General features: G+C 45.9%; 1 protein-coding gene and 1 long non-coding RNA gene across 6 annotated transcripts in view; one reads left to right on the top strand and one right to left on the bottom strand.

Annotated features, from left to right (window-relative positions):
• PEMT (phosphatidylethanolamine N-methyltransferase) overlaps nt 1-16948 on the bottom strand; it is a 109250-nt gene extending 92302 nt beyond the window's left edge. For 2 of the 5 annotated variants that reach the window (XM_081840067.1, XM_081840065.1), the window contains exons 1-2: nt 15428-15608; nt 5908-6015 (exon numbers count right to left, since the gene is read on the bottom strand). In XM_081840067.1, coding sequence (XP_081696193.1) covers nt 5908-6015; nt 15428-15490 — 171 coding nt within the window. In that variant the 5' untranslated portion in view covers nt 15491-15608. Of the gene's footprint in view, nt 1-5907; nt 6016-15427; nt 15609-16811 lie in introns of those variants that run through there. The other 3 variants (XM_081840066.1, XM_081840069.1, XM_081840068.1) reach the window with 3 other exon arrangements.
• Nucleotides 601-9656, top strand: LOC309329425. Its single transcript, XR_014151155.1, has 2 exons — nt 601-1075; nt 9519-9656. It is a non-coding gene; the product is annotated as an uncharacterized lncRNA (long non-coding RNA).
• Nucleotides 16949-24932: the final 7984 nt, after the last annotated feature.

Genomic DNA, 24932 nt, shown 5'->3' with positions numbered 1-24932 from the left:
CAGGTTGACAAAGCGTCGATGATCAATGCCTTTCAGCCAGGGAGAGAAAGTCTCAACTGCCAGCATCTCTCTCTCTCTCCCAGGCAGATTCAAGAGCTTCAAACCACCACCACCCTCTGGAAATGTCATTATTCAAAAAAGGGGGGTATGAGAAAGGTCACCTCTATTTCTGAAATCAAAAGGCCAGAAGGAATGGGATGAACAATCCTCCCTTTTAACTCGCTGTCTGGTGTGGGGACAATCGCTCCCCGAAAAAGGTGAGCAGCAACAGTTGGACATCAACATCAAAATGGCTCTGAAGAACAGTTTCCAAAATGGCCTTACTCCCTGCAGGCAACTGATAACAGCTGACTGTTTCTGATCAGGAAGTGAGTAAGTGAGTAAGTGAGTAAATGAATGAATGAATTTCAATTGCATTTACATCCCATTTTTCTCTCAAGGGGCACAAGGTGCTGTGTTTTCTCCCTCCTCATTTAATCTGCACAACAACCCTGAGAGATAGGTTAGGCTGAGAGGCACCCAGTGAGTTTTGTGTGTGTGTGTGGCCGAGTGGGGATTTGAACCCTAGCCTCCCAGGTCTTAGTCCAACACACTCTAACCACTACACCACACTGCCCTTCTAGAATGTGAGCCTACTTTTCCTGTTCCCGTTCCTAGCCACATGCAGCTTGCCCAGCTGGAACTGGTAAGGAAGAAGGCATGGGTACATGTTCCGTGTGACATCTTTCCACATTCTGTATTCAATTCTTCTTTCCAAAACTGCAAGGACGAAATGGAGTGTGCGTCAGGTCAGGAACAGAACAAGGCCGCTGGGTTAAGTTATGAAGATACTTCATGCATTCTGGAACGTCATCCAGTCTCTGGAGTGGACCATCTTTGTATTTACGGGACCACCTCTCCTGGTCTGCCCCGCAGAGGACCTTAAGGTCCATGAATAACCATAGTTTAGAGGTCCCAGGCCCTAAGGAAGTCAGACTATCCTCCACCAGGGCCAGGGCCTTTTCAGTGATGGCTCCGACCTGGTGGAATGCTCTGTCCCATGAGACCAGGGCCCTGCAGGATTTAACCTCCTTCCGTTGGGCCTGTAAGACAGAGCTATTCCGCCTGGCCTTTAATTTGAATTCAGCCTGATCTTTTATTTCCCTTCTCTTCCCTTTTATGAAGATCACCTGCTCTGAGACCCCACAGCTAATTCTCCCCTGGCCTCCTCGCTGGCCCAAGTAGGACCAATTCAGCCAGCTAGCCCTGGAGATTATCTAATGCTTATTTCCCCTAAATTGATTTCTCGGTTTTGAATTTTATTGTTATTCATGTTTTTATACTGTATTTTATGCTGCTTTTACAATTAAGTGTTTTAAATTTGTTGTTAGCTGACCTGAGCCCGGTTTTTGAACCAGGAAGGGCGGGGTATAAATAAAAAAAATTACTATTATTATTACAACCATTTCTTCCAAGGAGGCAGTGACGGCCACCATCTTAGATAGCTTTACAAGACAACTGGAGGAGGAAGAGAAAGCTATCAATGGCTATTAGCCATGACAGCTGTGCTCTGCCTCCATGCTTAGTGGCAGTAATGCTTCTGAGTAGCAGTTGCTGGAAGCCACAGGAGGGGAGAATTGCTCATGTGCTCAAATCCTGCTTCCAGGTTCCCCACAAGCATCTGGTTGTGAGAACAGGATGGGCCAGTGGCAAGATCTAGCAGGCTCTTCTCGTGCTCTTCAGTGGGCACCCGCTCACCAGAGCTCCAGACAGATGTCTTCTCCAAACCCTCCTACCCAACCAAGATCCTCCTCACTTAGGGAGAAGGAACCTGAGGCCCTCTAGAAGTGGCTGGACTCCCAGCTCCCATCAGACCCTGTGTCCTGGACTGATTGGACACAGAAGAGTGGTGAGAAGAACCAGGTGGGGAACCACGAAGGGAAGAAGGCTCAGAGCCCAGGGCGTAGTGGTGGGGCAATGATGGGTAGGAAGAGGGAGAAGATCAGGAGGAGGAAGTGTGGGAAGCTCAAGAGGGAACAGGGCTTTGTGAGCAGGGAGAGTCTGTGGCAGAGAGCAGTCCAGAATCAGAGGCAGAAGCTGAAGCAGGTGAATGGTTGGAGGGAGGCCAAGAGGCAGAAATGAATCTGGCTGGTGAAGAGGCCGGGGTGTCTCCCTGTCCCCTCCCCACCCTCGTCTCCCAGAACCAGGAGGGGGCTGAAACGGGCAGTGACAGGCTTCACACAGGCGCAGTCTCCAATTGCTGGTGAAAAGCCCTGGAGAAGAGGGGACTTAGGCATCTGTGGCATAGCTGTCAACTTACAGATTTGAAAATAAGGGACCAGCAGCCGCGAAAATAAGGGATCAGCAGCCAAAATAAGGGATTTTCTGGGCACAGGTATGTTCAACTTCTGAGCCCCTCCGAGCCAAAGGCAGAAAGCCCAGCCAGCAGCCAAACGAAGCCTCAAGCGGAGGTTCCCACAGCGCAGCAACCCGGCAAAGGGGATGCAGCAAGGAAAACCACCGTCACCTCTCCGCTGGGAAGTGCTGAGCAAAGGCTGGTTCCCAGGCAACGCAGCCGAATTGATTAGCACAAGGCATGTAAGCTCCACCCCCCAGTCATTCTTAAGACTCCTTATTGGGTGAGCAACGCAGCCAAGCAACACAGTTGGAGCCTCCCTTCTCCCTGGCCGGCAGGGAGGGAGGGAGGGAGAGGAGCTGCTTCCTTTGAAACCCGGGAAATTTAAGGGACATCATCAATAAGGGGCAGCAGCGGGACACGGCACTGGGATAAGGGACTTTCCTGCCAAATAAGGGATGGTTGACAGCTATGATCTGTGGGAACCTTCAGTCTCAGCAACTGCTTCATAGAGGCAAGAGCTACCAAAAAAGAGTGGCTGTGCTAATTAGGCCTGAAACTCCTGCGCAGATCCTCGTTTTTTTCCCTTCTTCTTTCTAATAAAGGGGGAACTCCACTTACTTCATGTCATCTGCTACTGGTTTGCTCCTGTCACCCTGCCTGCCAGCATAGCCAGTGGTCAAGGACCATAAAGCATCCATGACAGAGGAGTTGTAACTGCGGGGAAAATCCTATAACGTCAGGGCATTCGCAGATGACTTAATAATAACATCACAAGATCCGGAGCAAAGCATTCCCGTGGCGTTGGAATTAATTAATATATATGGGAAAACGGCAGGCCTAAAAGTAAACTACCCAAAAACTAAAATGCTAACTAAACATCTAAGTACAGAAGAGAACAAAGAACTTCAAGAAATGACGGGCTTAGAGATAAAAGAATAAATTAAAATATCTAGGGGCCTGGATTTCAAGAAAAAGTAACAACCTATATGAGGACAATTATGTCAAAACGTGGAAGGATATTAAGAAAAAAAAATGGAAACCTGGAATAAATTACATCTCTTGCTATAGGGTAGAATCTCGGTGGTGAAGATGAACATCCCAAAATGATCTTCCTGTTTTTTCTCTTATTTTTTCCTTCATTTTTATACACTTGTCCTAATTTCACGTTTTTCTCTTCTTTCTTTCTTATGTTGTCTAAGCTTGTAATGGCAAATACTGTATGGATGTATTCATTTTAACTCAATAAAGATTGACCAAAGGTAAAAAAAGAAAAGAAAAACATTGCCCTATCCCAGAAGTCATCTGACTGCAACTGTTTACCCAGCTTCCATTTCTCCCTCAGCATTTGCTCCCTCCCTCCCTTTGTTCCGATAACTCTGTTGTCAATGCCTTCTTTTTTTCCTGACAGCCGCTGCGGGTAATTCATCTAATATCTCGGCATGGTGGGTGGCATATCCTGCTCAGACTCTAGTTGTTTCTTCGTACTTCTTAATGCCCCGCCAATGAGACTAGAGGGGCTGCAGAAAATCAGCGAAGCTCATTTCCTCTTAGTCATCTTGCTGCTGCTAAATTGGAACTTTAATGCCCCCCTCCTGCCTTGATCTTCTGGCTGCCCCTGTAGCTATCACTCTGAGCGGCCGCCAGCACTCACACAAAGCGAAACTTCAGGGGTAGCTGCAGAGACTCCTGCCCGGGTGAAACATCTGTCGAATTTTGGGACTGGCAGAAATAGAAGTTTCTAGAAGGCTGGTGGGACGGACCCAAGCTCAGTGGTAGTGCATGAGCTTTTCACGAAGATGGCTCACCCCCTGGCATTTCCAGGTAGGGTTGGGAGCCCTGGTGAACTGCTGAAAGTCAGTGCAGGCAACACTGAGCCACATGGATCAGTAGACAAAGCAGCTTCCTGCCTTCCTGTTGAGTTTGGGGAAAGGGCTGTAGCACTCTTGGTTGCTAGACAACAAAAACTAGGCAAAAAATCTAGGAAAAATCTAGCACCTAGTGAAAAATAAATAAATAAACAAACCCAGCACCATCCTTCTCTCAGATTGTCTGCCAAGAGAGGCCCAAAATAGGCTGGGTCTTCTAGCGTGAAAAGGCAGAGTTACTTCTGGCGTCCACCACCAGGTCAAGCCTAGGGGCAGCTGCAGTGAAGACTCTACACCAGCGGTTCTCAACCTGTGGGTCCCCAGATGTTGTTGGACTACAACTCCCATCAGAGCCAGTGTGGTGTAGTGGTTAAGAGCGGTAGTCTTGTAATCTGGAGAACCGGGTTCGAGTCTCCGCTCCTCCACATGCAGCTGCTGGGTGACCTTGGGCCAGTCACACTTCTTTGAAGTCTCTCAGCCCCACTCACCTCACAGAGTGTTTGTTGTGGGGGAGGAAGGGAAAGGAGAATGTTAGCCGCTTTGAGACTCCTTAAAGGGAGTGAAAGGCGGGATATCAAATCCAAACTCTTCTTCTTCTTCATCATCATCCCTGAGCTCTGGCCTTGCTAGCTAGGGGTGATGGGAGTTGTAGTCCAACAACATCTGGGGACCCGCAAGTTGAGAAAGGCTGCTCTACACCCTCACTGCTACTGAGTGGACTTCACACACATACACACAAAGGCAAATGGAGCAAGGATGTCACACCTACTTCCAGGAGAGCTGTGTCGGCACCATGACACTCACCGATAGGGCAGCCCAGACAGCAGGGTCAAGGGAAGTCAAGCAGTCCAGTCACATGTAGTAGGAACTGCCAGATCCTGACCAGGGTGGCAGCATGCAAAGTGGAGCAAAAATGCATCTTGTCAGGACCCTGGAGAGCTCCCAGCAGAGAGAGCTTGCTAGGACTCCCTCTGGGAGATCTGTTGCCTCAGCTGCATGCTGAACTCTTCTGAGATCTGCTGAAGGCTGGATGGCCTGGTCCTCTTAGCCCCACCCCATATGAGCAGCTGTCTGTTCCTTTAAACAGACCTAGTTTGTAACCACTTGCTCCTACAGCATGGAGACAGTGAGGGATGACTGCAGGGCTGCCATCCAAACAGAAGAAGGGTTTGCTGGTCCTGTGAAGGGTGGGTGTCTGCCTCTGAGCTAGACAGAGGATTGTGGCCAGAGTACATGACAAAGACCAAGTCAAGAGAGGTTGACCCGCATGAGAAAGAGGCAGTCTTAAGATTTGCAGATCTTGGACAAACATTTTCTTGTGCACTCCTGTTTGCCTCTGCAGAGCTCATCAACTGCGGCTTGCCAGCACTATCCTGAGCTCGCTGCTTTCCAATTGATTGGCTTTTCAATCCCCACGCCGTGCAATCATGGCAGAGTAAAAGCAATTGATTGCAGCCTCTGTGTCTCCTCAGAACAGTAATAATAATAATAATAAAATCATAAGGGGAGAAAGGAAAGGAAGAGTTCAAAGAGTCAAGGGCATTCAAGCACTGAAGGAGGAAACAAAGAAAACCCATCACTCATTGAAAAAGTTCACTAACGCTGATGCAGAACTAGGCCAAACCATGGTGACTGCCTCTGCTAGGCAGAAAACCTAAAAATACAACTCCCGGTCAGTGAATTGGCAAAATAGACAAAACATACCAGATTCCAGAAAAGAGGGTTAAAGGCGATGCAGAGGACAGCTATCCCAAAGCTGGGGTCGGTCACATCCACGAAATCAAGGAGCAGAGACATGGCCGAGAGATCAATCTGCAAAGGACAGTGGAAATTAGTTGGGGCAACCATGTTTAGCACTCAGCAAGAGCTTCCACACAGGGCTGCTTCAGATGAAACACGAACCACGTGGTTTGTGCTAATCATACTCGAGACTCTGAACTATACTTTGCATTCCAGGTGTACCAACAAAACCATGGTTTGGGACACTGATCTACCATTGGGAGCCGCTGTTTGGGAAACATCTTAGGGTTCCCAGAAAACGGGGGGGGGGGGGGTGGAGGTAGAGAAGGGGCACAAACCATGGTTGGTCTGAATGTCTGGAATGTTAACCATGGCTTACCCATACATATCAATCATTGTGGATAAGGAATAATAATAATAATAATTTATTATTTATAGCCCGCCCATCTGGCTGGGTTTCCCCAGCCACTCTGGGCGGCTTCCAACAAAGTATTAAAATACAGTAGTCTGTTAAACATTAAAAGCTTCCCTAAAGAGGGCTGCCTTCAGATGTCTTCTAAAAGTCTGGTAGTTGTTCTTTTTGACATCTGGTGGGAGCCACCACCAAGAAGGCCCTCTGCCTGGTTGACTTGGCTTCTCGCAGTGAGGGAACTGCCAGAAGGCCCTCGGAGCTGGACCTCAGTGTCCGGGCAGAATGATGGGGGTGGAGACGCTCCTTCAGGTATACTGGACCAAGGCCGTTTAGGTCCATGTCAACACCAACACTTTGAATTGTGCTCAGAAACGTACTGGGAGCCAATGTAAGTCTTTCAAGACTGGTGTTATGTGGTCTCGGCAGCCACTCCCAGTCATCAGTCTAGCTGTCGCATTCTGGAACATAAGCGGTGGTCTTATATTGAGTCAGACCTAACTCTGCATTGTCCACACAGGTGGACAGTCGCTGTCTAGGGTTTCAAAACATAAGACATTGCCAATCCCATCTGGAGATGTTGTGGATTAAAACTGGGGCTTCTGCATGCAAAGCAGATGCTCTACTTCTGAGGAGGCCCTGATTTATTATAATTATGTATATCCCTCCCTGCCCAAGGCTCCTCTTCTTGCAATAACATGCAAGACACTGGCAATTTCTGCCTTGCACAGCCCATCCCAGGTTGTACTCAATGGCAACTCGCAACCAAGCAGAAGGCGGCGGAGCCCTTCTAGTAACACCTCTATGATCCTGGAGGACCTCTGGGACATCCTTTTGGTCCCTGTGAGAACAGGATGCTGGCCTAGACAGGCCAGTGGCAACAGGATGTGTTCTGAAAAAAACAACCTGTCGTATTTTATTTCACCCCATCATTTTTAGCATATTTTATCTGACCATCTCTTGAGAGGTGGAGCTAATTTTAAACAGCTGATATTAACCCAACAGTTATGCTGAGATGTATTAATTGAAGATATATCTGTGCTTACCTAGGTATAAAACTATTAAGGGTTTGCAAACAGCAGAGGAGAAATTAACTTCCTTCCGTCCTTGGTACCAAGTTCCTTTAGATATCCACAAGGCAATTATGAAGAGTATTTAGTGGGACTTCCGTGCCAGTTATACTTGCAATTTTGTGATAATTTGATCCAAAAATACCTGTAGTGTCATGTGCTGATGAATGCAAGGGCTCTGTCGTGTGGCAGTCCATGGAGTCTTCTGCAAAGGGTTCTGGGGCCCCTGCTCCTACCTTCCTTTTTCCCGAGCTACAACTTTTAAAAAACCACACCCTTTGCTTACAGTGTGGCTCCCCACACTCCAAAGCACATTGCCAGTGAAATCTGGACATCTGCCATCCTAACATGCCCAGAGGGAAATGTGCATTATGCGCTTGCGCTTCAAGCAGCAATGGGTGACCTGGTCGATTTCAGCTTCTCGTTTTCCACTCTTAATCACTTTTCCACATCCGTTTGCGAACTTCTTACAATCTCATGAAAATTCATCAGCACCTCCACATAAATCTCTCTTCATATACATTTATGTATACAATTTTGCTGAATATACTCATTTTTGCTGAATATACTCATAAAAGCAATTTCAATGCACGCTTTCTACCCAAGTACATGCATGTTGGTACACACTCACTGGACTGAGAAGATTGGGAGAATGGTGAATTTTCAAAGGATTGCTGTGGCTTCGGTTTATGTACAGCTTCCAAAAGTGTGCATTAGGCAGGCTAGTCTTTAAATGTGAACTAGATTGATTGATTGATTGATTGATTGATTGCTTTCCCAACCTTAGCCTCATGCCTTTGTAAGCACCTAACAGCACACTGCATGTATATATTCAAACATTTAAGTACAGTGGTGCCTCGCAAGACGGAAAGAATCCGTTCCGCGAGTCTCTTCGTCTTGCAGTTTTTTCATCTTGCGAAGCAAGCCCATTAGCGGCTTAGCGGCTTAGCGCTATTAGTGGCTTAGCGGATCAGATGATAAGCGGCTTAGCGGATCAGCTGTTAAGCGGCTTAGCGGCTTAGCAGATCAGCTGATAAGCGGCTTAGTGGCTCAGCTGATAAGCGGCTTAGCGGCTTAGAAAAAGGGGGGGAGGGGAAAAAACCCGCAGGAACTCACAAGACTTTTTCGTCTTGCGAAGCAAGCCCATAGGAAATTCGTTTTGCGAAGCACCTCCAAAACGGAAAACCCTTTCGTCTAGCGGGTTTTCCGTCTTGCGAGGCATTTGTCTTGCGGGGCACCACTGTATATAGCATTTACACATTGTGTATATTTAAATTCTGTTATCACCAGGCTGGGCATTGCTTTCCTTTTGGGTAAAGATGGAGGCAAAGTAGGTGTTGAGCAGTTCCACCTTTTCTCTGTCACCCAATTGCATTTCTCCGTATTCTCCACGCAGAGGACCTACCGCTTGCTTGTTCTTCCTCTTACTTCGAACATAGCCAAACAAACCTTTATTATTATTTTTAATCTCTCTTGCAAGCCTGAGCTCATTCTGAGCTTTAGCCAGCCTGACTTTCCCTCTGCAACTGTTGGCTACTCGGGTACATTCCTCCTTTGTGATTTCTCCTTTCTTCCATTTCTTATACATGCCCTTCTTGAATCTCAGCTCATCTGCAAGCTCCTTAAGCAGCCACAATGGTTTCTTTAGATGCCTCCCGTTTTTCTTTCTTGTTGGAACTGTCTGCATTTGGGCCTTCAATATTTCACCTTTAGGAAACTCCCATTCATCTTGGATTTCCTTCTCATTGAGTCTTTCTGACCATAGAATCTCACCCTGGGGGTCCTTAAGGTTTTTGAAACCAGCCTTCGTGAAGTCCAGAGCGCATGCAAACTTATGAAGCTAACTGCCATTCACCAGGACAGACCTTTGTGGCTTAGGGCCCTCATATTTACGGGACCGCCTCTCCTGGTAAGCCCTGCAGAGGACCTTAAGGTCCATGAATAATCATAGTTTAGAGGTCCCAGGCCCTAAGGAAGTCAGATTATCCTCCACCAGGGCCAGGGCCTTCTCAGTGATGGCTCCGACCTGGTGGAATGCTCTGTCCCATGAGACCAGGGCCCTGTGGGATTTAACTTCCTTCCGTTGGGCCCGTAAGACAGAGCTATTCCACCTGGCTTTCAATTTGAACTTAGCCTGATCTTTTATTCCCCTTCCTTCCCTCCCCCTCCCCTTTTTATGAAGATTACCCACTCTGGGATCCCACAGCTAATTCTCCCCTGGTCTCCTCGCTGGCCCAAGTAGGACCAATTCAGCCAGCTAGCCCTGGTGATCATCTAATGTTTATTGGATGGATTTCCCCCCTAAATTGATATTTGAATTCTGAATTTATTGTTATTCATGTTTTATATTGTATTTTATGCTGTTTTTTGTTGCCTCAATTAAGTATTTTAAATTTGTTGTTAGCCACCCTGAGCCTGGTTTTTTGAAGTGGGAAGGGCGGGGTCTAACTAAAAAAAAATTTATTATTATTATTATTATTATTAGGCACAGGACTAACCAACTCTGACAGGCAGAGGCTCTCCAAGAAGCCTCTCTTGGTACCCAATAAGATCATATGGAAAGTCTGCTGGATCAGGCCAATGGTCCACCTAGTCCAGCATCCTGTTCTCACAGTGGCCAACCAGAAGGATGCAAGACCTCCATGCTCTCCAGCAACTTGTATTCAGAAGCATCACTGCCTCCAACCGTGGAGGCAGAGCCGGGCATCATAAACTAGTTGCCATTGACAGCCTTATCCTCCATGAATTTGATTAACCTTATTTTCATCCAGGCCACCACTGCTTCATGTGGCAGTGAGTTCCACAGTTTAACTATGCACTGTTTGTAGAAATCCATTCTTTTGCCTGTCCTGAACCTTCCAACATTCAGTTCTAGTGCTATGGTGTTGGGGGGGGGGTACTTTTCTCTGTCCACCTTCTTCCACCAAGCCAAGCATTAGCTTAAGAAAAAGTCAGCAATAGGTATTCATTCTTTCTTCAGTTCTTTGTCCGCGGTGTAGCTAAAAACAACAACAACCCATGCTCAAAGAAAGATCTAGAAATATGGTCGAACTTGAAGCTTTCCTTGTTAGGCCGAATTGCAGTGATCAAAATGAATGTATTGCCTAGAATGTTATTTTTGTTTCGGACACTACAAATTGTGGATAAACTAGATTGCTTCAAGAAGTGGCAGAAAGATATATCTAAATTTGTCTGGCAGGGCAAAAAGCCCAGAATAAAATTTAAGATACTTACTGATGCAAAAGAAAGAGGGGGGTTTGCCCTGCCGGACTTAAGACTGTACTATGAATCGGCAGCTTTCTGCTGGCTGAAAGACTGGCTACTTCTTGGGAATGCAGACACGTTGGATTTGGAAGGATTTGACAATAGGTTTGGTTGGCATGCATATATATGGTATGACAAGGTTAAAGTTCATAAGCGTTTTAAAAACCATATTGTCAGAAAAGCATTATATAACGTTTGGATTCGATATAAGGATTTGCTGGAAAATAAAACTCCTAGGTGGCTATCACCTATGGAAGCTAAGGAGGTGAAGAAACTTAACATGGAACCTAAATGGCCAAAATATTTTGAAATTTTAGAACAAGTGGTAAATTTAAACTACAGAGCTATGAGAAAATAAAGTCTAAAGTACGAGATTGGCTCCATTATTATCAAATAATGGAGACTTTTAAACAAGACAGGAAAATTGGTTTCCAGGTGGAGAAATCGAAACTAGAGACAGAATTGTTAGAACCCAATACTAAGAATTTATCAAGAATGTATAACCTATTGCTGAAGTGGAATACAATAGATGAAACTGTTAAGTCAGCTATGATTAAATGGGCACAGGACATAGGTCATGACATTATGCTTGCGGACTGGGAACAGTTATGGACCACCGGTACTAAATTTACGGCATGTAATGCCTTAAAAGAAAATATTATGAAAATGATTTACAGGTGGTACATGACCCCAGTCAAGCTCGCGAAGATTTACCATTTGCCCAATAATAAATGTTGGAAATGTAATGAAGCCGAAGGTACCTTCTTTCACCTTTGGTGGACCTGCCCAAGGCCTTCTGGGAAATGATTTATAATGAAATTAAGAAGGTACTTAAATGTACTTTTCAAAAGAAACCGGAGGCATTTCTCCTGGGCATGGTTGGCCAATTGGTTTCAAAGAGGGACAAGATTTTCTTTATGTACGCCACTACAGCAGCAAGGATTCTTCTAGCAAAGTATTGGAAGACACAAGAATTACCCACACTGGAAGAATGGCAGACGAAAGTGATTGACTTTATGGGACTGGCAGAAATGACCGGCAGAATCCGCGACCAAGAGAAAGAGACAGTGGAGGAAGATTGGAAAAAGTTTAAACTATATCTTAAGAACTGTTGTAAAATAGAGGAGTGATAAAATGTCAAGGGGAAGGAAGATGCAGAATTGCAACTAAAACTGTTTGATGATTTAAGGTGAAATTGAGAATGACAATGAGTTTAAATTTAATTGGCAAAAAGGGTTGTTGAAAAACTGTAAAATAAGGATGCAAAAAGGGTGAGGTATGGGGAAGTCCGAGAAACGAGGCGTATGAAAATGAGGTTAAGAAATGATATTTTTTGTGTGTGTTCGTATTTGTTGATGTTTGTGTGTTGTTGTTGTTTAGTGTTAAAAATTGGAAAATTAATAAAAAATTATTTAAAAAAAAAACAACAACAACCCATGCTCCCTGTGAATGCCATAAGACTCCAGATTTTTTGCGCTCCAAAGTTCATTGCCAAATTTTCACAATTATCTCCCAATGCCCTTGTTCCCAGAAAGAAACCCATAGGGCACCCAGTCCCCAGCAGAACGACCTCCATTAATTCTTAGAAGAAATTGCAATTCACCATTTTTCAGTTCTGGAGAGACAGAGGTGGGGAGAAACAATGTCAGAAGATTCTAGCACAGAAGCCTAAACCTCCTTTCCCAAACACAAACCAAAAGCTGGTTGTTATTTCACTCATATTTCTATATATCACCAAAAGTGCCATCCTTAAGAGAAACTTCAGAGAACAAAAAGGCATGTCCTTTGCTATTCTCAGGTGGGATTCAATCACATGCAGACTTATAATTGGTTGGGAGGTCTGGGGCAACACATCTCCAAAAGATCAGAATTTTTTTGCATTAAGTTATGTGAAAATGAACTGGAAAGTGTGAGTAACACTTCCTCTGATGTAACGCCATTAATTTCCTTGTAAACAAATCAGGGTGAACGCTCAATTGAAAGGTCAAATGGAAGCACTCTAAGACTGCAGGCCTAAACAACACACTTTCAGGGCAACTTGTGGTCCTACGGATGTCATTGGACGCCAGATCCTATCAGCCTGAGCAAGGGATGGTGGGGGCAGGACTCGAACCCATGGCTTCCGGTTCCAAGAAAGGCGATTCCTGCGAAACATCAGGAAGAGCTGTCTGACAGTGGGACAGATTCCCTCAGGAGGTGATGGGACTCTCTCTCCTCAGAGGTTTTTAAGCAGAGCTTGGACGGCCATCTGCCATGGATGTTTTAGCTGAGATTCCTGCATTGCAGGGGGTTAGACTAGATAACTTTTGGGGGTCCCTCCCAACTCTACAATTCTCTGATTCTATGGAGCAGAACAACATCTGGAGGAGAACAGGTTCATCTAGGCGACAACCATCACTGAAAACAACAAGATTTAGCTTCCAAATAAATTTATATAGAACTGCACTGTGGAAAAAATCCTGTAAGGTTGCCAGATTCATCTCCCTCCGAAAGCAAATCAGGGTGAATGTTCAGTATGCAAGAAGCACCCACAGCTCTTAGACCAGCAAAGCACAAATTTGTTAAAACTTACGGGGCGCTGCTTTCTCCAAGGTGAGAATTTCGGCACCAGGCAGCAGGAGGCGAGTCTAACCCACGTGGGTTTTCCTCCCCAACTTTGACATACTGTGCATGTTTTCCCAGGTCAAGATAGCCTCAGAAAGGCTTAGGGTGGGGGCGGAGCGTAGAGTTCCCTGAAAAGATAACTGATGAAGGCAACACAAAGGGCGCAGGAGGAGAGGGGAAAGTTACAGGATGTTGCAACGAGACACAGGACCCTTTGCAGACTGGGAAATGCTGAAATTGTGGCTGCTCAGCGGAACAAGGATATATCGCTTGCTCTGCATGCAAAAAGACCACCAAGAAACCTATTTTGTTTCCAACACAACAGAGGTCCATCAGCTACCTCCAGGAAACCAACAATCCTCTCTGCATTGCAATCCTCTTTATCAGCTAATATTTTGTGGTATACTGCTGCCTCTGAACATTGAGGTTCTGCTTAATTAAGCCAAGGTGCCTAATAGCCTTTCCTCCATTTTTTAAAAAGGCATCCAATAAACTGGTGGCCATCAATGCAAATTACAGCTGCAAATTCAGTACATTTTGATTCTACCCACATTTGCACCATTCCTATACAGTCATACCTTGGGTTACGGACACTTCAGGGTTACGGACACTTTTGGGTAATGGACCTCCGAAACCCGGAAGTGCCAGAATGGGTTACTTCTGGGTTTCGGCGGTCATGCATGCGCTAAATCGCGCTTTGCACATGTGCAGAAACGCTGAATCGCAACCCGCACATGTGAAGACATGGGTTACAAATGTGCATCTCGCAAGGATCCACTGCAGTACTTTTAACAGCCATAACAAGTAAAGGTAAAGGTCCATATAACACCGGTCTTGAAAGACCTACATTGGCTCCCAGTACGTTTCCGAGCACAATTCAAAGTGTTGGTGCTGACCTTTAAAGCCCTAAATGGCCTCGGTCCAGTATATCTGAAGGAGCGTCTCCTCCCCCATCGTTCTGCCCGGACACTGAGGTCCAGCTCCGAGGGCCTTCTGGCGGTTCCCTCACTGCGAGAGGCCAAGTTGCAAGGAACCAGGCAGAGGGCCTTCTCGGTGGTGGCGCCCGCCCTGTGGAATGCCCTCCCATCGGATGTCAAGGCGATGGACAACTACCTGACATTCAGAAGACATCTGAAGGCAGCCCTGTTCAGGGAAGTTTTTAATATGTGACATTTTAGTGTATTTTTTATCTCTGTTGGAAGCCGCCCAGAGTGGCTGGGGAAACCCAGCCAGATGGGCGGGGTACAAATAATAAATTATTATTATTATTATTATTATTATTATTATTACCCCTGACCATAAGGTCCAGTCGCGGACGACTCTGGGGTTGCGCGCTCATCTCGCTCTATAGGCCGAGGGAGCCGGCGTTTGTCCGCAGACAGCTTCCGGGTCATGTGGCCAGCATGACTAAGCCGCTTCTGGCGAACCAGAGCAGCGCGCGGAAACGCCGTTTACCTTCCCGCCAGAGAGGTACCTATTTATCTACTTGCACTTTGACGTGCTTTCGAACTGCTAGGTTGGCAGGAGCAGGGACCGAGCAACGGGAGCTCACCCTGTCGCAGGGATTTGAACCGCCGACCTTCTGATCGGCAAGCCCTAGGCTCAGTGGTTTAGACCACAGCGCCACCCGCTTCCCACCATGTCTCCCCCCAAATGGCTTTCACCTAATGTTGAAATTGTCAGCAGGACAGGAGTATATCGCCTGCTGCTCTGCATGCAAAAAGACCTCCGGTTTCAACCCCAGCCATATCCGAAAACTCTGGAGAGCTGCTGCCTGCCAGAGTAGACAGTCCTGAGCTATATGGACCAATGCTCTGACTCAGTTTTAAGACAGCTTCTTATGCCTGCTGCCAGACTCTTGTTGGGTATCTCTGTCTGGGAGAGTTCTAGTTTTCTTTCTTTCTTTTTCTAAGACGTTAATAGCCACTGAATGCAAAACGTCTTCCACGGGAGCCCAGCAAAAGGATATAGCGTGTGCTGCTGCTTTCTACTGCAACCCTGCTGGCTGCATCCACGGGGCCGCGGGGGGGGGGCTGTCTCTCCCCCAAGCCGCCTCTCCTTTGGGAAGCGCCTCTTTTTGCAAATCAAAATACAATCATTTTTTTTCCAAAATATGCATACATATATTGAGAGATACCTTGCTATAATCCACATTACTCAGCCCTTCGCAGCAATCCAAATAACACAGCGAGAGATGCATTCAGGACTGCAGCTTAAATGATTGCACCTTTATAAAATTCGCACAGGAATTACCGAAGGAGGTTGGCTTGAGCACCCTGATGCAATGCCATTTGCAAAAGAGGGAGCTTCCTGGTTGCCCGGTCGCGCAAAGCGTCTCGCAAAGCACGCTGGGAAATGTAGTTGCCTTCCACCCACGCGCCCGAAGCTTCGCCGGCAGCAGCTGGTCGAGGAGAACTGCAAAACCCAGCAATCCGCGCGGGACGGGGATCCTCGGGCAGAAAACGGGCTTCTTTAGGAATGAATCGAAACAGCTTCGGGTCAGCCTCCGTGCACGTGTGCAGGGGGAGGGTCTCGGCAGCTTCACGCACGATGCCTCCAATTCCTCACAGAATACAAGCCCCGCTCCCTGGTGCAGCGGTAAACACGTGTCTTGGCATGCACACGTTACAGGGTTTTTTAAAGGGTATATGTAAAAAATAAATTGGGGGTTGAGGAGGATCCAGTCCTAAACCCACTAGCCTGGGAGTAAGCCCCAGTGAGTTCAACAGGACTTACTTCTGAGTAGACATTATTAGGATTTATTATTATTATTTATTAAATTTGTTAGCTGCTTTTTTGGGGGGGGGGGGGCAACAGCGGCTTGACTGACAATATTGCAAGCTTCCTCTGAACGTGCGCCCGTGTATGTGTTCCGTTTTACAAGATGAGGTGGTTATCTTTTCATCACATACTTTTTTAAAAAGCAAATTTATATACAGCTTCACATTTCAGAAACATTTGTCAAGTGGTTTTATAATCATTTCAAACAAAATGAAACACAGTAAACACCCCAAAAAAGTTACAAATAAAGATTATAAAGCAAAACAGTAAAGACAAAATTCAGGGCATACTGGTGAGACGGTGATTTAGCAGAAAACAGGATTTAGCAGAATTACAGGTGTAATAGGAAACCAAGAAGAAGAAATTATTAAAGATTGGGGGAAATTCGTGGAATATCTGAAAAATTCTTGTAGGCAAATAAATTAATTAGCAGGGTTAACGTAAACCAAGCAGTTAAACATGATCAAGAGAAATTAAAGAATGGCTTAAAAATGTGGAAAATGCAGCCTTAAAAATAAATAAATTTAAAAAGGAACCACAAAAGGGGAGAAGGGAAGTCAAACATATATGAGTACTGTATTGGAAATGCATGTGATTTGTGTGTTTGCGATTTGTATGCCTGTAAATCTTATAGAAAAATAAAAACAGGGTCTGTAAATGGCCGGAGCGTATGGGACGTATGAAAGAGTTCCAACAGAGAGAGAGAGAAAGGGGACAGATATTAGAATTCTGATACTGACCTTTGCAAGATTGTTCGTTCTTTGGCTGGTAGAATCTCGAGAGAGACCGGCTAATTCATTTAAGCTGGTTCCTGGCAGGCCTGGACTTTGTACTGTACACAGGCAGAGAGTGGTTCAAAGTGGGCTGATTGTGAGCTGGAGACTCGCACGCGGCGCCTGGCAAATCTTGGCTGACCTTTCTTCTCTTCCAGAGAACGCTGAGGTTGCTGACCTGCTGGCAGTGCAGCCGGGACAGGGTGACAGATCCATTTGCTCCGGTGCGACTTTTGCAGTTGCTTCGGAAAAACGAGGGCGCAGCGGTTCAAATCCCCACTCAGCCATGATGCCCCTAGTCTCCTGCCCGGAGCCTCGCTAACCTCTCAGGCAGTGCCAGAGTTATGAATACAGGTGAAACTCGAAAATTAGAATATTGTGGGAAAGTTCCTTTCTTTCACTAATTCAACTTCAAAGGTGAAACTAATACAGTGGTGCCCCGCAAGACGAATGACTCGCAAGAAGAAAAACCAGCTAGACGAAAGGGTTTTCCATTTTGGAGGCGCTTCGCAAGACGAATTTCCCTATGGGCTTGCTTCACAAGACGAAAACGTCTTGCGAGTCTTGCGATCCCCCCCCCTTTTTCTAAGTCCCTAAGCCGCTAATCCGCTAAGCCGCTAATAGGGTTGCTTCGCAAGACGAAAAGACCGCTAGACGAAGAGACTCGCGGAACGGATTCTTTTCGTCTTGCGAGGCACCACTGTATATGAGATCGACTCATGATATGCAAAGCGAGATATGCTTCTACTTCTCAGAGGTCCAATCTTGCTCAATTTGCAATCCTTGTTTTGCTGATTTCCTTGAATATTCTAATTTTCTGAGATTGTGAATTTGGGGTTTTCATCAGCTGTACACCGTGATCATCGCAATGACAACAAATCAAGGCTTGACATATCTCGCTTTGTATGTCATGAGTCTATCTCATGTATGAGTTTCACCTTTTAAATTGAATTCCTGAAATCAAGGAACTTTTCCACGATATTCTAATTTTTCAGGTTTCACCTGTAGAACAAATAAAGGCTTGAATATCTCGCTTTGCATGTCACGAGTCTATCTCATATATTAGTTTCACCTTTGAAGTAGAATTAGTGAAAGAAAGGAACTTTTCCATGATATTCTAATTTTTCAAGTTTCACCTGTAAGCTAAGCAAGCGATATAGCTTAGGGCCCCACGCTCTTAGGGGCTCCCAAAAAATGTAAAGGGAGAAATAACCTGGATGTACATTTCCAAAAGATAAGCTAAAAAACAAATAAAATAAAACCTACTTACAGCAATAGTGTTTTGTGTTGTCTAGGCTCCTATGATGTAAGTCATGGGCCCCGCCTGCTAGCCTGCTCCCTAAAATATCACTGGTTTGCTCCTTTCTATATATAGGGTGCCTACGTTCTGCACGGCAACATTTGCAATTGGCTTTAGATACCTATTAGGTCCATAAATCACCATATAGCATATATTCAATACAAAAAACAGCGACCATTTGTTGTTGACAAGGCACAGCTGGACACATAAAGGGCCCCATTACCTTCAGTAGCTTAGGGCCTCATCAAACCTAAATCAGAGGTAGAATGCTTCTCAACATGAATGTTCCATTTACCAGTCAGAGGAAACAAGAACCTTGGTGGAATTGACTTGGATGGGTGATCTATGGCTCTCTGGTTACCATTGGGGTTTTTTTTTTGTTTGTTTGTTTATTATTTATACTTTTCAAATTTATACATTTCATTAATTTTACAATCCATGAAACATTTCAAAAATTGACTTCCTTCCCCCTCTTTTTGCAGTTCCTTAAATTTGTTTTTTTCATATCTTCTGCATATCCAAATTCATTTAATTTACTCCTTTAATTATCTACTGTAAAGATATACTCTTACAAAACTGCAGGCTACTACGCTAATCCTGCTAAGAGTTTGTTATCTTGATTTCTTATTCTTCCGGCAAGTTTCGCCATTTCTGCATATTCCATAAGTTTTTGTATCCATTCTTCCTTTGCTGGGACTTCTGCTTTCCCCCCACTTTTGGGCAAGTAACATTCTTGCTGCTGTAGTAGCAAACATAAATAAATTTCCATACAATTTAGGTAGTTCTGGCCCTATAATTCCCCAAAGAAAAGCTTCTGGTGTTTTTTAAAATAAAAGTTATTTTGAACATCTTTTTTAATTCATTATATATCATTTCCCAGTTAGCTTTAACCTTACTACAAGACCACCACAGATTGTTACCACTGTTGGACTACAAATCCCATCATCCTTGGTCATTCACTATGCTAGCAGAGGCTAATGGAAGTTGAATCCACCTGGTCCAGCAACCTGTTTGTTTCCAACACAACAGACGTCCATCAGCTACCTGCAGGAAACCAACAATCCTCTCTGCATTGCAATCCTCTTTATCAGCTAATATTTTGTGATATACTGCTGCCTCTGAACATTGAGGTTCTGCTTAATTGAGCCAAAGTGTCTGATAGCCTTTCCTCCATTTTTTAAACTGGTGGCCATCAATGCAACTTACAGCTGCAAATTCAGTACATTTTGATTCTACCCACATTCGCACCATTCCTATTGTACTTTAACAGCCATGGTTTCTTCCAAAGAAACCCAGGGAACTGTGATTTGTAAAGGGAGCTGTCCTCACAGAATAATAATAATAATAATAATAATAATAATAATAATTGAAATATACTCGGAGTCGAGAGTGGATTTCATGCTCTTTATTCAGCTCATAGTGGTGAGGAAGAATGGAAGTTCCCCCAGAATGTCTGCTTTATATACCTTATTTACACAATGGGCCCCACGTGATTGGCTAATTCCGGGATTCTCCTGTAGGCCAATCAGGTTGCGGATTCACTTCCACCTGGAGCTGGATTGGGTGGCTCCTGTGGACCAATCATACTGCTGCATTGTTCTAGGACCAATCAGACTGCTGCATTCTGAATCTTATTGTTCTAGGACTGCTGCATTCTGAATCTTACTGTTCTAGGACCAATCAGACTGCTGCATTCTGAATCCTATTCAACTCAGTACATAACAATAATAATTGATTATTTATACCCCACCCATCAGGCTGGGTTTTCCCAGCCACTCTGGACGGCTCCCAACAGAATATTAAAAATGCGATAAAACATCAAACATTAAAAACCTCCCTAAACTGTAGCTTCCTGAACTACAGTTCCCAGCCCCTGTAACAAACTACAAGCCCCAGCGTTCTCCATGACTCTCAAAGTGGCATCGGAGTGTTTTTAATGTGAAATCTGCGCTTTCTTTCTTCGGCTGTGAACCCAATGCTAATCGGCTCCGCCAGGTGACTCTGAATTCTCCTTTAAAAAGAGGGGGAACCCAATCCATCTCTCTGTGGTTGCATTCACAGCATTCATTTAAAGCAAATGGCTTCCCCCTAAGAATTCTGGGAACTGTGGTATGTTCTGGGTGCTGGGACTTATAGCGCTGTGGGAGATAAACTACAGTTCACAGGGTTCAAGCCGTGGGCTTGAAATGCCCTTGAAAGGTCCTTTCTTTCCCTATCAATCGTTTTGAAAACCTTTACCACCATCCCTTCTCAACAGCAAAAACCCAGCAACCTCTCCTTAATTTCACTGTTTTGGTTTTTTTCTGGGTCACTGCTCCCCACCACCCCATGGCTATGCGCTTATTAAGGGCACCAGCAACAAGGAGTCTTGTGAGCAATTCTGGAATCAATCTTGGCAACTCGCGCCCCCTGGGGTTCCTTTGCTTTCCATGATGCCAGCGAAAGGGGAACAGAAAAAGATCTTGCCAGGAAACTTCATTTATTCATCGTGTTTCTCTCCTACCTCTTTCTCCCATCGGCTCAGGGCAGCGCATGCGATTCTTTCTCTCTCCCTGGTCCATTTTAACCTCACGGCAATCCTGCGAGGTGGACCAGGCTCTGAGAAAGTGACTGGGCAAAGGTCCTGCAGCGAGAAATGGTGGGAGACACAAGCAGGCCAACAAATATCTGTTTTTCTGGCTGAAATCCGACACCAGCGGCTATGTCGCCTGGGCTGAACTCTCCCCAAACCCTTTAGGCTGGTGATGGAGCAATGGAAGCTGCCTTGTCCTGAGTCAAACCATTGGTCCAGCTAGTCTAGTGTTGTCTCCTCTGACCGGCAGCCACCCTCTGGGGAGGTCTCAGGAAGAGGTTTACTCATCACCTGAGCATGTTCCTAGGTCCACGTAACTTACTGTATTTTTCGCCCTATAGGACGGACTTTTTCCCCTCCAAAAATGAAGGGGAAATCTGGCCCCGCGCGCCAGACAGACATCGGCCAGCCCCACAAGCTCAGGGGACAGCAAGGAGGCGCAGCGCCACCATCCTGCTGTTCCTCGACCTGGTTTGGTTTCCCCGACCTGGTTTTGGGGGGAAATAAAGGAAAAAAATGTTTCCTTTATTTCCCCCCCAAAAAACTAGGTGCGTCCTATGGGACGGAGCGTCCTATGGGACAAAAAATACGATATCTAAGGAGCAAAGGCACTGCTCGAGTTTCTGCTCCCTGTCCCTTATTGATGCCTTGGATCAGGAAGAGCTCGCCAGTGGCCATGGATGATGGGAACTGCAGTCCAGCACCATCCAGCAGGCCAGTGGCCATGGATGATGGGAATTGCAGTCCAACAGCATCAAGCAGGCCAGTGGCCATGGATGATGGGAATTGCAGTCCAGCAGCCTCAAGCAGGCCAGTGGCCATGGATGATGGGAACTGCAGTCCAGCAGCCTCAAGCAGACCAGTGGCCATGGATGATGGGAACTGCAGTCCAGCAGCATCAAGCAGGCCTGTGGCCATGGATGATGGGAATTGCAGTCCAGCAGCATCAAATAGGCCGGTGGCCATGGATGATGGGAATTGCAGTCCAGCAGCATCAAGCAGGCCGGTGGCCATGGATGATGGGAATTGTAGTCCAGCAGCATCAAGCAGGCCAGTGGCCATGGATGATGGGAATTGTAGTCCAGCAGTGTCAAGCAGGCCGGTGGCCATGGATGATGGGAATTGTAGTCCAGCAGCATCAAATGGGCAACAGGCTCCCCACCTCTGCCTTGGATTCTGACCCCTCTGATCCTCTCAAACTGCACATCCTTCTTCCCCATGTGGATTGACAGCCAATCTCTCCTGCCCTAGCCCCTTAGAAGGTGGCTGACTGTTCACAGCTCAAACTGCACATCCTTCTTCCCTTCTTCCCCATGTGGATTGACAGCCAATCTCTCCTGCCCTAGCCCCTTAGAAGGTGGCTGACTGTTGTCCCATCAATGCTGTGCCTGAGGCTGGACAGTCAAGCCAAGAATCCCATGGAGTTGCGGGTGATTGCCCATCACTCTGAGCTCTAGCCACTCCTTTGTCCTCAGCAAGCAGCAGACATTGTGATCTTAGCTCGGCCTTGATTGCATGGGTCGTTTGAGGCACACATAGAGCACCAATTTCCCTCCGTCAAATTGGGGTTGGCCCTACCGTTAGACAGACTGGGGCAGCCACCTCAGGCACCAAGCACAGGGAAGAGCGGGGCAGGCAGAGGAAGGGTTAAATAGCAGGGACACACATATTACCATCTTGTGCTTTTTCCAGGACATTGGAAGGGAGGGCAAATGGATTTGACAAATTGCAAAGCTCACTCTCTGTGCCTCTTGATCAAACCCATTTATCCTGAGTGCAAAATGAATGGGGGGCACATTGATGGGCGAAGGCAATTCTATTTGAAAAGGGAACGAACAGGACCCACAAATCTGTTTTTATTTTATTATTATTATTACTGAGATCTTGTTCACCCTAAATTGGACCGTGAAAAGCCCTTTGTGAAACCCACTCCATGCATTTGCATTTTAAAGGCAAGTGTTACGTCACTCCCCCTCAACCCCTTTTCAAAATTCCATTTTATCTAATTTATGTGTACGAAAACCAGCACTTAATGAACCAGGGTACACGAAGTGAATTTTTCAGTGGAGAGCCTTTCTGAGCGCACACAACCCCTTCAAATTGGTCTCTCTTTTTTGGTGGGGTTGTAATGCAACTGCCAGAGGAATTCTTGAATTTTTTTGTAGAGGGCAGGCACGTCTAACGGGTAGATCACTGGACGTCTGTGGTAGATTACCGGTCGATCACTGCTGCCCCCCCAAGAGGCTCAACAAGTTTGGCTCCCCCCCAAAAAAGCTCAACATTTTTGCCCTGGACCCCTAAACACTTAGCTGAGGAACAAGCTTTGTTGAACTTTGTGGGACATCAGTATTATTATTACTGACTATTATTATTTAAGACTTACTGGGTTGTATCCAACAGAGGCATTTCGCAAACAGAAAACAAACCTCTGAGTAGGTGTGGTTAGGAGTCTAGCGTATAACTCTGTATGATTCAGAAAAAAGCAATCACATTTTGTTCCACCAGTCTGAAGTTTATGTATTTATTTATTTTCATCCATAAGAATACTTAGAAACCACCAGCTCATTCAAAAATATCACGGTGCTGTACAAGAAACCACCAGAAACCAATCAGAAAAAGTAACTGGGCGCCAAATCCAATTAACTCTCTAAAAAGACTTGGCAAAGCAAAGCCATTTTCAGCAGGCGGGCAAAATAACATGGATTGCAGATGCCTGCCTGGTTTCTGAAGGAACAGAGCTCCACTTATCCAGCACTCTTGTAATTTTGACTCTGGAGCAGTTTTGTAAACTTCAAAATGGAGGCTGAAGATAAGTAGGTGCTGTGTGTGGCAGTCAGCTCAGCGGGATCCCATCCTTGTCGCCAGTGAAATATACTCGGAATTGAGTGTGGATTTCATGCTCTTTATTCAGCTCATAGTAGTGAGGAATGAAAGTTCCCCAAAAATATCTGCTTTATATACATTATTTACACAATGGGCCGCACGTGATTGGCTAATTCCTGGATTCTCCTGTAGGCCAATCAGGTTGCGGATTCACTTCCACCTGGAGCTGGATTGGGTGGCTCCTGCAGACCAATCATACTGCTGCATTGTTCTAGGACCAATCAGACTACTGCATTCTGAATCCTATTGTTCTAGGACCAATCAGACTGCTGCATTTTGGATCCTATTGTTCTAGGACCAATCAGACTGCTGCATTTGGATCCTATTCAACTCAGTACCATAACAGCAGGACTGTTGAATTGGCCAGCTTGTCAGACTGACCCACCCAGCCTCTAAAACTTTAGGCCAAAAACCAGGAGCCATGGCAGTTGAAGAGATGCAGACTTAGAAATCATGGTCCGTGGCCCCTGCTAATCCCCCCTGACAAGGCCGGCCTGGGCAAGAGGCAGGCTGAGGCAGCTGCCTCAGGTGGCGGAACCACAAGAGGCGGAGGAGACCTGCCGACCTGTTTCGCCCTCAAGCAGCAGAATGGGATGTGCTATCCCTGCTCCTTGAGATCCTTTTTCTTGATTAAGGCTCCCTATGAAAGCCTTCAAGGAGACGATGTCAACCACTAACATCTTCCCAGAGATCTGTGATTTGTTTGTTTGTGTCCCGGGTTGCCTAAGACCGTGGATCCTGCCCACAAGGCACCTGCTGGAATTCCTGTTTGTGCATCTTTCATGCACACAGAGGTCTTTATAGCTGCTAAATTCCAGCCACCGGGAAACGGTGCGTCACACAGCTCTTTCCGGACACACAGCAGCTTTTGTGCTCGGTAGCTGTTGATTTCTGCCTTCTCAGAGGCAACGTCACATCTTGTTTTCCATCTCTTTGGAGGAATGCGGAGGCATCAGGCGATGTTTTAGGTGGGGGGGGGGGCGGAGAGAAAATGCCATTTGACAGGGAGCATAGGGGAACAAAATATATCTGTTGCCAGAAAAGGGCGGACAAGGTGCTATCCAACAGTCTTATTTAGAGACTGGGTTTACTTCTTAGCCTTTTCTTCTCCTGAAGATGCCGCAAGGCAGTGGAAGATTAAGGTCAGAGTTTTCTACCAGCTGAGGTATCCCAGCACCCCTAGCGACTGATATTCGAAGGTAGTGTACCTCTGAACATGGAAGCATCAGGTGCGCTTCAGGGGTAGATGTTAGGCTTCAGTTGGTATTCCTTTCTCCTCAGCAGATTTCTCTAATCCCTTTTGTGGTGCTGTGGTCTAAAGCACTGAGCCTCT

The sequence above is a fragment of the Podarcis erhardii genome (assembly GCF_964252035.2).
Source record: "Podarcis erhardii genome assembly, chromosome: 14".
Taxonomy (NCBI): domain Eukaryota; kingdom Metazoa; phylum Chordata; class Lepidosauria; order Squamata; family Lacertidae; genus Podarcis; species Podarcis erhardii.
Note: the sequence above shows the minus strand (reverse complement) of the source record. Positions and strands in the feature narration are given on the sequence as shown.